General features: G+C 37.9%; 1 protein-coding gene across 3 annotated transcripts in view; it reads right to left on the bottom strand.

The window, feature by feature from the left end:
• Positions 1 to 18,112, bottom strand: part of LOC111872494 (lipopolysaccharide-induced tumor necrosis factor-alpha factor homolog) — a 29,451-nt gene extending 11,339 nt beyond the window's left edge. The window contains exons 1-4 of one of the 3 annotated variants that reach the window (XM_033754728.1): positions 17,993 to 18,112; positions 12,972 to 13,160; positions 11,265 to 11,360; positions 916 to 1,045 (exon numbers count right to left, since the gene is read on the bottom strand). In XM_033754728.1, coding sequence (XP_033610619.1) covers positions 916 to 1,045; positions 11,265 to 11,360; positions 12,972 to 13,158 — 413 coding nt within the window. In that variant the 5' untranslated portion in view covers positions 13,159 to 13,160; positions 17,993 to 18,112. Of the gene's footprint in view, positions 1 to 915; positions 1,046 to 11,264; positions 11,361 to 12,555; positions 12,740 to 12,971; positions 13,161 to 17,856; positions 17,943 to 17,992 lie in introns of those variants that run through there. The other 2 variants (XM_023866468.2, XM_033754729.1) reach the window with 2 other exon arrangements.
• Positions 18,113 to 18,349: the final 237 nt, after the last annotated feature.

Consider the following 18,349-nt stretch of genomic DNA (forward strand, 5'->3'; position numbering starts at 1 on the left):
ATATATATATATATATATATAGAGAGAGAGAGAGAGAGAGAGAGAGAAGAGGCATTTGAGAAAATACAGTGTATCTTTATGGAATGTTCTCAAAGACAAATACAACCTTGCAGGGTGTTTCATTCCCCACTAAAGCCTTGTGAAGTACCGGATCATTTGTTAATAAAGTCTTACAGAAGGACATCCCAGACATGCTATGTCTGCCTGCAGCAACAAAAACATGGCAGCATATAAATTTGTGGGGCAGAAGCAACATACATGCCACTGAATTCAAACACTGACACTGTGTAAACGTGTACAACTTCTGTTATGCCAAATGAAAAGTAACAATTACAGTAACTGTACAAATTATATTGCTTTTTAATATTAATAATACTAACTGATGGAATGCTGTACCTATGCATATGGGAGACAGAATATATTTAAAAAAACATCTGCATGTGTTCTGACATATCCACAAAACATCTGTAAAATCTTTTCACATTATGTTTGTACAAGGAACATCCCACACTTGGTAGAAGGTTCTGACATGCTGTAGCCATCTCCTACTCAACTGCAGCATTTCTAGCTACATTGACAACCAAACTGTTGACCATATTCTTTCTTTCTTTCAGTTGATTAATATGATGGCAATTTATTTTTATGAGAATATAATATTTATTTATGTATTTATATGGATGTTTTGCATTCTGTAGTGATCATGAACAATCTCTGACATAGGTCAGACCCAAAAATCCATTAACAGTAAAAGCAGATGGAAGTTTAATGCTCCAAACAGATTCCTGTGGATAGATGTATTACCCGTTTTATTCTGTACAAACTTTCTTTTATAGAAGTTACATTAAAAACAAATTGCTATACTTTTATGCCACACTTGTGTCTGTAGCAAACTATACCTACATCATTTGAACTTACCCCAGCAAGAACATAATAATACAAGCAATATGAGCACAGGACTGACTTTGAGACTCTGTTGTTGTTCTGATATTACTGTGGCAAGCTGGGCAACGCATGTTGGATGGCTTTGGACCCACAGGCATGATACCTGAAACAATCACTGAAGTATGAGAGCATGAAATAAATGGTGGAACATTTTAAAGCAGTAGTTACTATAGGATTCCGACAATGGTGTATAACACACAGAGATATTGGGTTTTTGCACTTTATCCATCGTCCTGGTTTTAAGATAACTAAGAAAAACATGACATTTCAGAAACTGGATCTGTTTCCATCCTCAGGTGAGGGAAAACACCTATTCTGTTGGGTCACTTAGAAAGAGCTAGCCTCAATCACTGGACGAATGAATGATTGAGGCTAGCTCTTTCTAAGGGATCCAACAGAATAGGTGTTTTCCCTCACCTGAGGATGGAAACAGATTCAGTTTCTGAAATGTCGTGTTTTTCTTAGATATCTTAAAACCAGGACGATGGATGAAGTCCGGAACCCCAATATCTCCGTATTTTAAAGCAGAATCACTAATAAAATTCTTATGAAATTTTATATTGAGAACTAGCATTGTAATATAAGCCTAATGAAGATCTAAATATTTGTGTCCTTTTCTCCAATTAAACAGTTACTAATATATACAATTTATATAATATAGTAATACAATTTAATGTGATGTTTTATGTCATACACTTACTTTCTTTGTACAAAGTGGGGCGCTGAAACTTCCTTTTTTTGAAGGCGAATAAAAGAAAAATTATTGCTGATAGACAAAATTTATGTTTAGCTACTGAAAGAACATACTTTAAAGTTTTAAACAAAATATCTTGAAGGTGGTGGCCACTGTTCTCTATGCACTGATGCAACCGTTTTCTGAAGTTCCCCTGTGCATGTTCCAACATGTGCACTGGAATTTGGTCTACTTCCTGCCGAATAACATTCTTCAGCTGAAGCAGGTTTGTAGGGTAATGTTTAAAACCTTATGCCTTGAGGTATCCCCATAAAAAAAATCACAGGGTGTTAGATCAGGTGAGTGCGCTGCCCACGGGATGTCACCTCGAAGCGAGATGAGCCGTCCGTGGAACTTTACCCTCAACACTGTCATCGAAGCTCAGGCTGTGTGGGCCATGGCACCATCCTGTTGGAACCAGACATGTCCTAGATGCACTTCTTCAAGAGCTGGTTCGAAAAAGTTTTTAATCATGTCCACATACCGCTGTGAATTGACAGTAACTGCATGACTGTCTTCTTCAAAAAAATAAGGGCCAATAACTCCAACTCTCGACAACGCACACCATACTGTCACCTTATCACTGTGAAGTGGCCTCTCATGGAGTTCTCTGGAATTTTTACCACTCCAATAGCACATATTCTGCTTGTTGACATATCAGGATAGGTGAAAATGTGCCTCATTACTAAAGAAAACAAGTGCGTCAGGGGATAAAGTTTCCAATAACGTTTCGCCCGCCATTATTCGGTTCTCGAAATCATGTGGTGACAATTCTTGCACAACAACCATCTTATAGGAATGGAAATGAAGATGTTCGTGAAGAATTCGGCACACTGAACGATTGCATATGTCTAGGGTGACTGCATGTTTGCGAGCGGAGCGTCAAAATTGACTGTCGAACTGCCTCCACATTTTCTGGCGTCGTAACGGACCGTTGTTGTCCTGATGATTTTTTCACCACACTCCTGGTTGTCCTAAAGTTCTCTACCCACAAAACAATCGATTTCCGGTCAAGAACCAGACCTCTGGGCTTAATTCTGAAATGAGTATGGAACGAACGCTGCACTGCAACGTAGGAATGGTTGTTCAAAAAATAGGCTTCCGACAGCTAACCCACGCTGCTCACTCGTCCACCTCATGGTTCCTACTGAGGGGTATTAGACAGAAACTTCCGCGACTGCTGCGTTCGCCAAGCCTATCCCTACTTTTCTGCGACCTCCCCTCCCTTCACAAAAAGGAAGTTTCTGCGCCCCACCCTGTATGAACAACCATTTGTGGGAATGTCTGATGAAATGACTGTCTGAAATATAGCCTTTATCCACTGGGTTACTGAGCAATCAAATGTCATAAAACAAAAATCTTGAAGACTGTTTTATTTAGATTATTAAAAATATGTTACCATAAGTCATATTAACTTTACTTTAGTGTTAAATTATATAGGTCCATACATCCTATCACACCAGCCTACTGAAGTGTACAATTCATGTCTCTGAATTCAATAAACAGTTCACACCAAACTCTAATTACACAGCACATTACCCTTGTCTTCTCAGATTCTGGTCTTTCCTAGTTTCATATGACTTCAAGCGACTCCAATACAGTACACCCACTGTTATGGAACAACCTTTACCTTATGTTATATATTGATGTTTACTTGGAAGATATAAGGACATTCAGTAATAAGTATTGATTGTATATTACAAATCATTTGTTACATACATATTTATTGAACACACTGTATATGAGTGAAGTTAAAACCCACAGGATATGAGATGCTGACTAAGAGAATGTTATGAGCAAAGTCAGGAAGTTTAGACCACACTGATTTCCTGTACAATAGGCTTAACGATGGATGTAGTGGTCACAGAAAAGTCCAACTAATATGAAATTAGAGAACAAAGATCATCAGGGCAATTTTTGAGATGAATCATATATCCTGTGACGAACAAATAGTGTCGGGCAATCATTTGTCGGTTTCGAAGTGAGAAAATGATAAGGAGGATGACGATCCAATTGTAACTTTTGTTACAAGAGACACTGGGAAAACAATTGTTATTTTAAGGTTAGTTAGAGAGGAAGTGTGGATCATTCTGTTAAGAGACAAAAGTGTTTCAAGCTAGAACATAGGTCCAGCCTCCAGGGGGAGCAGGCAACCTTAGGTGGCAGAGCTGAGTGCCGACCTCTACAGTCTATGAGTGTCGAGATGTACTTCACACATTTTGCTGTATTCTGTAAGCAGAAATCTGTTTGTCACAGCCAGGCTTGATAACCTCTATAGAGAGGAGAGGTGATTGCAACTAGACAAGATTAAGTTATTTTTTGTTGATTTTAATAAACGTCACTTTCTTTTTTGGTTAGAAAAGAGGTATCTTGTTGACTCGGGAAGGGACAATTCTATAGGAACATATTCTTGAACAGCTACCCTATACCGTACCCCTCCTGGCATCATAATACCACCTCATTATGGAACGGGGCGTATTTTTTTAGGTGTCTTTTTTATATCAAAATTTCTTAATAAAAACTCCTTTTTTTCTGTAGACTTCCATGTCATAAATGGAGATGCAGTGTGGAAAATATTTTCAGTTCATACCTGATGGCCCCTTTCCGGGCTGTGGACTAGAATGGCTTGCATATTTGCATTAAAACTGTCACAATTAAAGAGACTGGCCCAATGTTCACCATTTTGTACAGAATTTCTGTCAATAAATGGAATCAAGTGTTGTATACTGGTGTTTAAAGGGAAGAATAGGCTTTTATGTTATCAATACCTGTGGTCATTTGAAGGAAATCAAAGAAGTACTGTGTGGTTTTCTGTGAAGCTGCATTTACACACCTGCAGCCTTAGCATTTCAAGCAGGTACTTCTATGGCAGACTTGATAAACAGTTAAACTAGGGCAACAGATTACACAATCTAAAATAAGACTGGAATAGCAACCATTCTAAGTCACTGACTCACAAACATAGACACCAATGGCAAATAACACATTCTTGTACATCACCAAAGCAAGCACAAATGTGTGTAATCTTAAAAATAGTTTTGACCTAATATGTTGTTTTCATTCTTGCATTAAAAAAAATTAACATCTGTTCCAAATTGATGGTTTCTATTGTAAATGTTATGGTTATGTTTTACATTTCCATATGAGAAAAATTCCAAAACCCAAATATACACAGTGCAGGAGTACATCAAACATTATGGCAAATTCTGTTTTTACAGTTGTTTTCTTTGTATGTCAGTTCTTCATTAATTACTAACCAACTTTTACTCAATAACTATGATATCCAATTTACAGTTTCAGAACATTTTAATAAGGTGTGCTTAGCAATGCCCCCTCCTTGAAATAAGAGGCATCTACTGTACACAAGCAATGGAAATGCCTGTGCCTTTACCTGCAGTGGGGGAAGATATGTATTGTACATGATCAGATGTATTCTAAACTAAAATTCACTGCTCATTTCTCACAGCAGTTTCACACAGACTAGCTGCCACACCTTCCAGACTGTCATACTGAGATTACATTCTTATGTGTTACATTTCAAAACACCGTCTAATAATATCTGAATACTCTACATAATACGTAAATGATGACTCTATTTATAACTGCATGCCTTGCACAATTATCAAATACTACAGTTTCAGTTGCAAACTTTTTTTTATTGCTAGTGGGGTGGGACTAAGTCCCTTGTACTGCAGCCACTTCTGGCCTATTGTACCAGCCCCAGATGATAGGTGAGGGTGATTGTGGAGCAACTGGTGGAAATGAGAATTGGCAGGGGAAACCGAAGTACTCGGAGAAAACCTGTCCCAGCGCCACTTTGTCCACCACAAATCCCACTTGACTAGACCCGGGATCGAACCCGGGCCGCTGCAGTGGGAAGCCAGCGGCTAACTGCTTGAGCTATGGCGTGGCCATCAGTTGCAAACTTAGTACTGGCACTAGCAATATGACCTGCAGATACTAATTCCTCTGTGAATTAACTGACAGGTTCCAGTCACCAACATAATCATGGCGGGAGTACGAAATCATGTTGTATTACTAACAGCAAGAAAAGTAAAGAAAATGAAATGTAGTGCAGGTGTGTGATGAAGAACCTAAGACAAAGAACTTGTAAAAGCAACCACATGGGCTGCCAAATACTGTAAAGCACAGGACAGAATACAAACTACATCAATGGAAAGCAAGAATCATCCAAAGGAAAAATGACTATTCTGAGGGAAATAAGTACAGCAACTGGGGCACAAAGCTGACAAACCAATTTCATCTCCTGGCAAGGTTAAGAAGGCACAGACCCACATCTCTGCTCTCCCATTTGTCTTCAATGTGTGGTGAATACTTAAAACACCCATGACACAGCAGATAAAATTTTCTTGTGAATATATTTTAAGCATCCTGTAGATAATTATGATATTTAAATAACACACATACTATATGAAACAGTCTCCTATGTAAAACATTTCTGTAAGCACAACAGACCACTGTAGGTTGCGGTGCAAGGGCCAAGAGGGCCCACCCCTTACACATTCATTCATTCAAACCTACCATGTTTTTTCTAATTCACTCTCAACAGCTTGAAGATATATAATAGTAACTACATACAGTAGTTTTAACCAACGCAATTTCTAGAGATTTTATGGATGATAATTCATGACCTTTGATATGGGTAGTTTCAGATTACAATTCCATCTAGAAGTGCATTAGGAAGGCATGACCAGCCAATCAGCACTACTTATTTCACCCTCCCAACCTTTCTCTCACGAGAAATTTGACACTCCTGCTAAATTACCATTTGCTAAGAAGTAATTTTGCCAGTCATAGTAGCCGAGCAGTCTAAGGCGTGCACTGTCTTCGCTCACTCGGAAGCCGGGATCGTGGGTTCAAATGCCACTCAGGGCATGGATGTTTGTGTGCGTTTTTCTGTGTTTCTGTACAGGTAGGGGCCCTGTGACGAGCTGATCACCTGCCCAAGGAGTCCTACCGTATGTCTAAGATCTAGAAAAACCGAAGTGAATGGAGAAGTTCATGGAGGTAGGACTAGGCCCACTGGGGCTGTAGAGCCAAGAAAAAAAAGAGAGGAAAAAAAAAAAGCAATTTTAAAAGACTTTTCAAATCTTCCATATTATGCTGTATTTATACAACAAAAACTTACGGTGTCTCAAACATGACAATAGATCCTAAATAAAGTGAATAAAAAATTCAAAAATTTTATAACCACCATCAATAACTTGCAAAGCAGATTTTAACATTATCATCTCCATGCTTTCAGGAATCAAATGTCAATCAATTTGTGCCCAAAGACCGATAACAGTGCAAAATATTGACATGACACCTGAAGGCAGGAATACTGAAGCCCGAGATGATGTCCACTGCTAGGCAATGGCTTGATAAATACATTCCTGCAGCAATGGATATGCACACAATAGAGAAAATGTTGAAAATGGTGTTTCCTATGTGCTCTGTGCCAGAGTTCTATAGTGAGGACCAGCTGAGAGTCAGGATTTGGTACACACATTCAGTGGTTGGCAATGAGCATGTGAGTAACCTCCATTGTTAGAAGCCACTACAAAGCAAGAACTAGTGAATGCATAACAGACCAAGAAGTCTTCATGCATCCTGTAGTGACATGTAGTTTGTGCAGACTTGTGACATTTGTAATTATGCTCAATAAATCCAGTTATCAATCCAAATCATGTCCCTACTCATGAACACATGACAATATCTTGAAACAAATATAAAGTGATAGAAAACAGTGGTAACTGACAAGAGACATACATTGGGCAATGTTTTTCAGCAGGGTAATAGCAAGAACCATTACCCCCTCTCATCCTCTCTTACAGGGGCAAAGTCCACACTTGGATATATTACCTTTCTCTGTTCCTCAACTTCCTCGCAGTTCCAAATCCACTCGTCTACCCCCCTTTTCTAAATATTTTTGCAGTAACTAACAATAAATAAGAACTGCTGTAGGTAATGTGAAAAAAAAGGGTTGAAAGAACTGATAAGTCTGGATAGATTTGTTGGGCCAACTGTAACACATTTGCAACCTACAAACCGGTAACCTGAGTTACATTCAGAGAAACACATAATTTAAAGGCAGAAGAATTACGTACTTGTCTTGCGCAGTGTGAAACTAGAGAGAGAGAGACAGAGAGAGAGAGAGGTATGTTCTATGACATACAGGGTGTTTCACGACTTTAGGGCATAACTGCACGAGGTGATTTCCTAGGTCTTTGTGATCAAAAAAGTTTATATAAACATGTGTCCGATTCTGGACGGTTACGGAGTTATGACCGTTTCTTCATTCCCGTACATGCCTTTGTGTGAACCGCGTCTGTAAGCTGGCGGGTCGCTATTTTTGGCCAGCTACAGAGAGGGAGTTCTCGTTATCTCGACACTTGAGAGCTACATAAGGCATGGTGGGTTGGTATGTCCGGCGTGGTTCACAACCGAGCGGCAGCCTGTGTTGCGGTCGGCGGTGGCATTTTTGAAAATCAGCTTTAAGCACCAATAAATTCAAATTAAAGGTAATTTCACGAAGTTAACTTTACATTCATACTTTATATGTATCATGTATTATGCTGGTTTATTATTTTGTTCCGTTTATTGTCAGTAATCGTTACCTTCTATTCTGAGTTTAAAATGGTCATAACTCCGTAACTGTCCAAAATCAGACACATGTTTATATGAACTTTTTTGATCACAAAGACATAGGGAATCACCTCCTGCAGTTATGCCCTAAAGTCGTGAAACACCCTGTATATCACCAAATTGTTAAATAATTAAAAATAAATAAAAACAGAAATAAACAAATAATGTTCAGCTCATATGAGAGACCAGTATAAAGCATAACAATAAGGGGGTTCAAAATGGGGCATGAGTAGACTTCAGAATGGAAAATCCTCACCTAGTGAGGAATGACAGATGAAATGCCTAAATAATTTTACAACATTAAAATGGTTTTCAAAATTATGCATGTCAATACAAAAAGCACTCATCATAAGAATTATCCCGTTTTCTTTTTTGAATTCTGCCACTATTTTACAAAATTTAATCCATCTTTTGGTGCAGTTTCCATCATAATATGCAACTGAAATTGAAAACAATCTTGAGAAGATACCAATATTAGTTTACTTTCTTTCAAACTGTGGTCCTGTTTTCTTGGAGAAATAATTGCCTCTACATTATAATTTAAAATCAGCTCTCTGGCAGCAGAATCTGTCCAGTATTAGTAATACTAAAGCCAACTACAGGTCACAAGATTCTGTGCCAGTTTCAATGCCCTCCAATCTTCATAATCCATCCATTTTAATGTTCTGAATGCATTCCTTGTGCCCCATCTAAACTGCATGTCCAACCCATTGACATGTCCCACACTTCACTATCATAACAATCCTAGTAAACCTCTAACAAACACAAGCTTGATTATGCAATATCCTCAACTGCTCACTTACTTCCATCATAGGTCCAATAATTTTTGAGCATTTTGTTTTCAAACATTTAGAAAAAAATTGCTAGCACAACATAAATTACATGACTTACCAACTTTTCTTAGTTACAAGCCATAGAAACCATCAAGCATGTTGCAGACTGAATAATCTGCCATGAAAAATGAGAAAAACTTGATTGAGTGGCACAACACAATAGTAGAACAGCACTACTAGCAAGAAACCATAACACACATCAGTCCAAGTAAAGAAGAAATTCAAGTCGCCTTAATTAGTAAGGTAGGTAATTTTATGCTTTACATTCAAAATTTTAAATAGAAATAATTTTTATAGCCTTCTTAAACTCTAAACATCCACATTACTTACATACTTGAGGGAGGAAACAAGGTAGTTGCAAAGCATGGCTAATGCTTTTAAAGACGAAATAAAACTTGTTACTTTCACAATTCAGTGACAGTGACAAGAGAAGCAATAGGATAATGCATTTTCTGTCACCTCCAACTAGCGAGGCCATCACAGGCTCATTAGCCAGTTCCTCAAACCTTACACTAGTCATTTGTGAGTGCAGGCGCAATTAGAACAGATATGATATAGTGTTAGCTTGAGGGGAGAAGGAAGCACATAACATTCAACCCATGGATACTATGCCAATCAACTATGTCAGCCAAACAGGCATGTTATCACACTTCAGCTATCCAGTGCTTGCACAGCATTCAAGAGTGAGGCAGAAAAACACATATTGCTGCTTGAGGATATCACGATATTCTTTAACATCAATTTTTATTTAAAGTATTTTCAAGCCAAACAATTTTTTTTAAATTATGCAAACTAAAGGTAACAATGTCAATTACTGTTCTAAAAAAGGGGAAGATTTATCTTAACAAAGAAACAAGCACAACAGTTTTGAGAACGTATGGTGAGAATGTGATAGCTGCTTACAGGAAGAAACAGAACACTCAGAATTTCCAGCTAAGAGACTACAAATCACAATGATTAATAATGATCAAAAATCTTATCACCAGCTGTACTTTGAATTGACAAACTAAAATCATACTGTCAGAATGCTGACTTTCTTCTTCTGAAAACTGAACTTTCTGTTGTTGATTTGTTGGAAGAATTTTTAGAAAGTAATATTTCACACCAGAGCCCAGAGAGCATAGTGTGTGTAGTGACAGGACACAGGCTGGATGACCGAGGGGTCAAAGTTTGAGTCCCAGCAGGAGCAAGAATTTACTCTTCTCCATGTCATCCTGTCCAGCTCTGGGACCCAATGGGTACTGGGGAATATTTCCCCTGGGATAAAGCAGCCAGGGCGTGAAGCTGACCACTAAACTCCAGCTAGTGCTGAGGTCAAGAAAATGTCAATCTATACATCCACTCCCCCATATGCCTTCATGGTATAGTGCTTAATTAGCAAAGCACAGGGACAAATTTTATCTTTTTTAATGTTTCACACCTGCTCAAATATTTGATCACCTCACCTCAAACATGAGTATGACATTACCAGAAACAACCAAATTATTTGCCCTATTATTAACTATTCCAAGACCCAATGTGTCTGCTGAGCAGCCACCCTCTGATTTGAAAAGATACCATACTTACCTAAGCAGCATGCAGTCTCAGTGTGGATTAAGTCATCTTTACTGACAACTTAAAAGAAAATTCTTCAAGGCTTAGAAAACAGTACAACAGTCTGTGACAGATATTTTCATAAAATCACTGCATGGAACTAAAGTACAAGGTGTAATAAAAAACAAAGTAAGCTCCCAAGCTGCTAACCATTTGTTCTTAATTTATATTTCCTTCATCTTTTATTCCTTCATTTAATTAATTTTCATTCATATTTGCACAAGTGACTTAGAAGATGCATATACTCATTTGGATAACATTTCTGAAAAAGTCATGCTCAGCTGATGGGAAAAAATTAAGATATTATGGTACAACAACAAAGCAGGAATTGCAGTATTTTCCAGTTAAAGGCTACAAATTTTATTTTATCGCCTGCCACAGCATGCAAGCATGTGATGCTGTTTCATGATCCATGTTTTTTTTTATTGCTAGTGGGGTGGGATTAAGTCCCTTGTACTGTGGCCACTTCTGGCCTATTGTACCATGATCCATGTTTGCTATGATTTATAACTTACCAGGTGTAGTGGCCTGAATTATAACTGGAGCAGGGTGAGGTGGAGGGAGCATGTGTTGCTGTTGTACTGGAGGACAAACCATGCCAGCACCCATGTCTACAAAAAATTCAATAATAATGTAATTACATGCAATAAAAGTAAAAAATTTCACATAGGCCATCTGTAACCACATTTCATACCATACTGATACAAGATGGGACAAACTGGCCAGACACAGATGGCTGAGTTAGAAAGTTTCAAATTAAAAATTCTTATAAAAGGCATCCCTTTCAGAAATGGTGTTAAAGTCAGCCAACCTATATTTGGCATATTGTTTTTGTCATACTGGACAAACCTGACACCCATCACCAGTCACTACATCTTTTGTCATTTTTTGTTTAGTCCTGAATTTTGTGGTACCATTTTGGCATAGGTTTCATTCATGTTCAAATCTAAGGTCAAATCAATTTCACATTTCCTTTAATAACATCAATTCTTCTGTCATCTTTGAATTACCTTTTACCATCATGTCATTTTTTAACAAGAGGATCAGTCATTGAAGATGTAAGATGAACAAATCTTTTACATTTGTAATGTCTTCCCTTTCATCTTGAAACCCCTTAACCACACAAAAACCTGTATTCTACTTGCTGTTTTGTCTCCATAAATTTGTTGTAACATTTTCTAAATGTCAGTGGCATTTGTTTCCACTTGAACTGAAATGTTAACTTCTACTGACCATGCACTGCACTATCATAATGGAATATTCAGGTGGTCCAGCTGGCTGAGTTACAGTTTTTCAATACTATACTATCACCCAGAGTTAAAATATGAGCTGCCAGCCCTGTAGAATCAGGGAATTTAAATCCCTTTCCCAGACAATAAACTTTAACAATGATTTTGTGTTATAACAATTTCTCACCCATGATTTTGACACACGCAAACAAAATACTGCATCAACAGAACATTAGTGTAACCAGATAAGAAAATGTTTCATGACTGTTTTAACAAGAAACTGGTGAATCATGTAGCCACCAGATTCAATATGAGCCAATTTGTCAAGTGTTACCAGTTATTACTGCATTCCTTTAACCAACACTGCCTACATACAGACTTCATTCACATAACTGAAGGCACGGAGGGCCTGATGCAACTACAACTGAGGTGAGAAGCTGTTATAAGCATGAAGCAGAAAAGCAAATGCTGTTGGATCACTATTCTGTCCACCCTTCCGTTGTGTCCTGAAATGTAAAAGGGCACTTTCTTGATATCAGATAATACGTTCCTTACATACATAAAATTTAATGCCTACTTAAGTTCTGCTGTGGGTATGGTGCAACTGCTGGCTGTGATGGAGGGGGTACAAGGACTCCTTGTCCCATTGTTTGATCATAACTTGGAGGAGGAGGAGGGTGATGGTGTCCCACTAGACGCTCTTCCTCCACTATTGGAGCAGATGCTTCTGTCAGCACGCCTTTACTCATTGTAGGGCTATACATCACTTCAATCAGATAAAATATTCACANTGGACAAAAAATGAAACAATTCAAAATATAATAAACAATTTACATATTTAACTTCACTCACTCTGGTCTGTNCATGAAGCAGAAAAGCAAATGCTGTTGGATCACTATTCTGTCCACCCTTCCGTTGTGTCCTGAAATGTAAAAGGGCACTTTCTTGATATCAGATAATACGTTCCTTACATACATAAAATTTAATGCCTACTTAAGTTCTGCTGTGGGTATGGTGCAACTGCTGGCTGTGATGGAGGGGGTACAAGGACTCCTTGTCCCATTGTTTGATCATAACTTGGTGGAGGAGGAGGCTGATGGTGTCCCACTAGACGATCTTCCTCCACTATTGGAGCAGATGCTTCTGTCAGCATGCCTTTACTCATTGTAGGGCTATACATCACTTCAATCAGATAAAATATTCACATGAAACAGAAGTACAGTGAAAAGAAATTTATTTTAATTTGCATAACCAATGATCTCATACAACTTAATCATAATCATATGCTCTACATTAGTTCAGGTACATATCTGATCTCAGTGCCCTTGATACAGATATTAAATAAAAGGAGAACAATTTATTCTGGTACAATTCATGTCCCATTTTTGTCACAAATTTTATATAACCATCATCATCTTCAGTGCTAATGTTGTTAATAACTGTTACCACAAAACAATATTACCAAAATATAATAAAATATCATTTTACCTATTTTGTATGTGTAAAACGTGACCTCTCACATGAAGGGAAAAGCTGAGATTAAAAGTATTTGAGAACAGGGTGCTTAGGAGAATAACTGGACCTATGAGGGATGATGAAGATGGCTGTAAAACAAGGACAGGTTTCCATAAAATGTGATTATAAAGAATTTTATAAAAACTTGTAAAGCCATTTCAATTTCAGTTTAGATTGGCCACATTTAATACCCAATTTAAATGAAAAACTACATTTTATTTTTCTGTAACTTGTTAAATGCTTATTGGAAGGAAAGGTCGTTCACCAAATGTAGGCAAAACTGATACATTTACGTATTTTATGCCTAGTACAATCTCTCCTCAAGTCTCCATGATAATTAAAGGAAATGGCCATTGGGTATTTTTCTGAATTTGCAAAACCACCTGAACACAACAGCAATTAAAGAGGATGTGGAGAGGGGAGGATGGGAGATGTCCTTACTGAATTTATACTGAGCTAAAATCAGACCTGTCTTATTCAGCCCAGTACTTTAATACAGCATGATTCTGAAGCATATAATAAACAATTTACATATTTAACTTCACTCACTCTGGTCTGTCACACTAGTCAATACTATAGAATGATTTGATTACACTGTCCAGTGTAAACATGTAAAGGCATCATATTACTTACTTACTTACTCACTCATGGAGCTGAGCCCTTCTGGAGGAGCCACCAATTCTGCAGCTACTCAAGAATTTTCCAGCATTTTATGGAACCCAAAGGTTTAGTACCGTGTTCACAAGAGCCCTCCACTGGTCCCTATCTTGAGCCACATCAATCCAATCCATAACATCCCATCCTAGCTCACTAACATCCATTTTAATATTTTCCACCCACCTATGCCTTGGTCTTCCCAGTGGTCCTTCTGGCTTTCCCACCAATATCCTTTATGCATTCCTCATCTACCCCATTCGTGCTACATGCCCTGTCAACCTCACCCTCCTTGACTTGATCATTCAAATTATACTTGGAGAAGAGTACAAGTTATGAAGCTCCTCACTGTGCAGTTTTCTCCAACCACCTGTCACTTCATCTCTCTTCAGTCAAAATATTCCCAACACCCTGTTCTCAGACACCCTCAGCCTATCTTCCTCCCTTTATGTCAGAGAACAAGTTTCACACCCATACAGAAAAACAGGCAAAATTATAGTTCTGTATATTCTAATTTTTATGTTCTTTGACAGGAGACAAGAAGACAAAAGGTTCTGGACTAAATGGTAGCAAGCATTACTCGAGTTCAATTTCTTCTTAATTTCCTCCTGAATCAGGTTTCAATCTGTTATCCTTGTTCCCAAATATCTGAACTGTGCCACACTTTCACAACATCTGTTTCCCATATTTATGTCATGATTTTGCCCTGCATTTTGGTGACAAGGCAGCAACCTCTTTACTTGCATCAATTAAAGTTTGTGTGTTTTTCTTTATAGTATCTACATTATCACCCAGCAGATTCACATAATCGGCATAGACCAACAACTGATGTGTGCCGTTTAATTTCAGTCCCACCTGGTTTCCCTGGACCTTCCTAATGGCATATTCTAAAGCAAAGTTGAAAAGGAGTGGTGATAAAGCATCTCCTTGTTTTAGACCATTCTGGATAGGAAATTTATCAGACAAATGTTTACCTACAAGGACTTTACTGTACGTTTCGGTTAAACACATTTTAATCAACCTAACTAGTTTCATGGGTATCCCAAAATCTATCAGAATATTGTACAATACAGTGGAACCTCGCTTAATGAGCACGTCTCATAACAAGTAATTCGCATAACAAGCAAAACAAATTGTACAAAAATGACTCGCATAACGAGTGACGAGAGGGGAAGTCCCAGATTGTGCATTTGCTACATCAGTTTGTGTTTAGCACTCGATCCGCTAGCATCTTAGTGTCGCTTGTGATCACACATTTTTTCAAACTTGTTTTCAGACATATTATTTGTGATTTTTTTTCTGTGCAAAGTTTAATAACCCTTGCAAAAATGTCCCCAAAGAAAAAGCTGCAAAAAGACAGCCATAAGAGAACAAAATTACCATAGAAATGAAACGTAAAATCAATGAAAAGCAAGAACGAGGTGTGAGCGTGGCTGATATAGCATGCACATACAATCGGTCTACATCAATGATTTGCATGATTTGGAGTTGCATTGTATTTCACAGCAAGAAGTTCTGGAGGAGAGTTTGACAGAGGAGGAGGAGGTAACAGCAACGCACCAATCTTCTGGCACAATAAGAGAACTGCTGAAAGCATGGGAATCTGTTGCATCATACATTGAGAAGCATCACCCTAATAAGGCAGTGGCTATGCACGCTACAAATTTATTTAATGATAATGCTGTGTCACATTTTCACCAACTTTTGAAGCATCGGCAAAAACAAATGTCTCTAGACAGCTTTCAAGTAAAAAAGAATTAGATATGTATCATAAATAATAAACTAATTATTTTGATTTTTTTTGTTTGCTGCAAATCTAATTCGCATTCCAGGTTGGTTCATTCCGCATAGAAGAAAAGATGAAGATGATTCACACTCCTTAACAATGTATATATAATTTTCTTTGAATAAATGTTATACATGAAAGTTTTTATAGTATTTTTTTTGGCATGGAACGTATTATCGTATTTCACATTAATTTATATGGGAAAAATTGTTTCGCTTAACGAGTGTTTCGCATTACGAGTAAGATTCTGGAATGAATTATGCTCGTTAAGTGAGGTTCCACTGTACTTCCCTCCTAACTGAACCATAGGCTTTTTTTTAAGTCTATGAATAGCTGATGTACTGTCTCATCATACTCCCATGTTTTCTACAATATGTGACAAACACAAAAGATCTGATCTGTTACATTGAAACCCATACTGATGCAATAATTTCATCTATATATGAACTTAACCTTGAGAGAAGAATATTGGATAAAATTTTGTATGAAGTTGACAGCAATAATTACTACAGTCAGTTTTATCACCCTTCTTGTGAACTGGTACAATAATAGACTCCTTCCAATGATCAGGCAATTTTTCTTTATGCCAAACAGAAGTAACTGGATTGTGGATCTTAGAACATAATATTTTCACCTCCTGCCTGAATAAGTTCTGCCAGAATTTGATCACTACCTGGCGATTTATACCATTTCAATTTTGCAATAGCACTTTCAACCTCAAAAGGGCTAGGATCAGGTACTAACGGCTCCGCTGTATGGATTTTTGTCTGCCTAACATCACTGACCCTATATACATTCAGTAACTGAGAGAAGTAGTTCCTCCGCCTATTCAAAATGTTGTGGGAATCTGCAAGCAGATCACCATTCTCATCCTTCACTAAGTTACTGATAGGTTGGTAACCCCTCTTAAAGTCATTTATTGCTCTATACATGTCTCTAATGTTCTTGTTCTTACTGTTCATTGCAAGCTCATCAATTTTGTCTTTCAGATATTCCTTCTTTTCTTGTTCCTGAAATGCCTGCTGGTTTCATGTCTTATACTGTTCAGATTATCCCCATTTAACTCGCTTGGATCATGTAACCATTGCAATTTGGCATGCGTTCTTTGATCTAATAATTTTGAGCATCCTTCATTGAACCATGGCTTATGCTTCTTCGGTTCATAATAACCTAGACTCTCTTTGGCAGACATTTTTATATTCTCTCTAATAGTTTCCCAAGCTTTATTAACATCCACCTGTTTCCAGGTTTTCCAAAGCCATGAACCTGTTTGAGATTTCAACACAATACTGCTCTTCACCCTCTACCTCATTTAATTATCTTAAATATGTATGCTGCAAGTTACACTCTAGTTAGGCAAGGAGCCATGCAGTATTCTCCCTTCCATGACACACAGGTTTTCCTTTCACATCATCACATATGGAGTACAAAAGCCTAACGCTACGGTGTGGTGCTGCATACTTTTAGTTAAGAGAGGGGCATGGAGCTAGTAATTTTCTAAAATTATGCCTTTGGCTAATTGATGTCCAGAGTAACTGTAGAATTTTTTAAAATTACACAGGCTTTCTATGCAAGCTGAGGGTGCCTTGATTCCATTACTGACAAAGGGGTATGCCAGGGGTCCTCCACCTGCAAACAGGAGTGCACTGGGAAGGGAAAAGACTCCTCATCCAATTTGAATTTTATTGCCCCAACATAACAGATGAGGATGTGAAAGACAATTCCTACAAACAATGAGTGTATGTATCTGAGCAATTTCACTGATTGTATATTAATACGTTGCTACATTATTTCAACATTATATTTAGATTACATATAAGACCTTTACACAAACAGCAGGGAACATGGGTTGAAACATGCCCTTTTACGACTATCACAATATTACAACCACAGATAATCCTATATTTCTTTTTAAGTAATCACCAATCGTTCGTATCCATTTTTTCTGACAAAACACACCTATTACCTCGTGGCCAATGCACACACATAAAATATATATATCTCAATATTAATAAATACTTCAGAACAAAAGCTACATAAAAAATTACACAATACCCACCACTTTCTCAACCTGAACCGCCTTATCAGCACATTCCACTCCCCCACTCTTCTCCACCGTCTCCACCCTATCCAGCTCTGTCGGCTCCAGTCGGCTCTCTTATCATCTGCTGTTCATACGGCTGTAGGAAATTCAAACCAGGGTTCCCAGAGATTACTACATAGTGAGCAGTAACACTGTAGCGCACTGTAGTGACCGTAGTTAAGAGCACGGATCGCTGAGAGAATGAAATTGCATAGAGGCTTGACGGGCTTGACGGTGTTTTGGCTGTTGGGCGTGATCGAAGTCATCGAAAGTAACAACTATCGAATAAGAAGTCGGTTTTACCTACATTCTTTTTATTGCTAGTGGGGTGGG

This window comes from Cryptotermes secundus, unplaced genomic scaffold (genome assembly GCF_002891405.2).
Source record: "Cryptotermes secundus unplaced genomic scaffold, Csec_1.0 scaffold537, whole genome shotgun sequence".
Lineage (NCBI taxonomy): Eukaryota > Metazoa > Arthropoda > Insecta > Blattodea > Kalotermitidae > Cryptotermes > Cryptotermes secundus.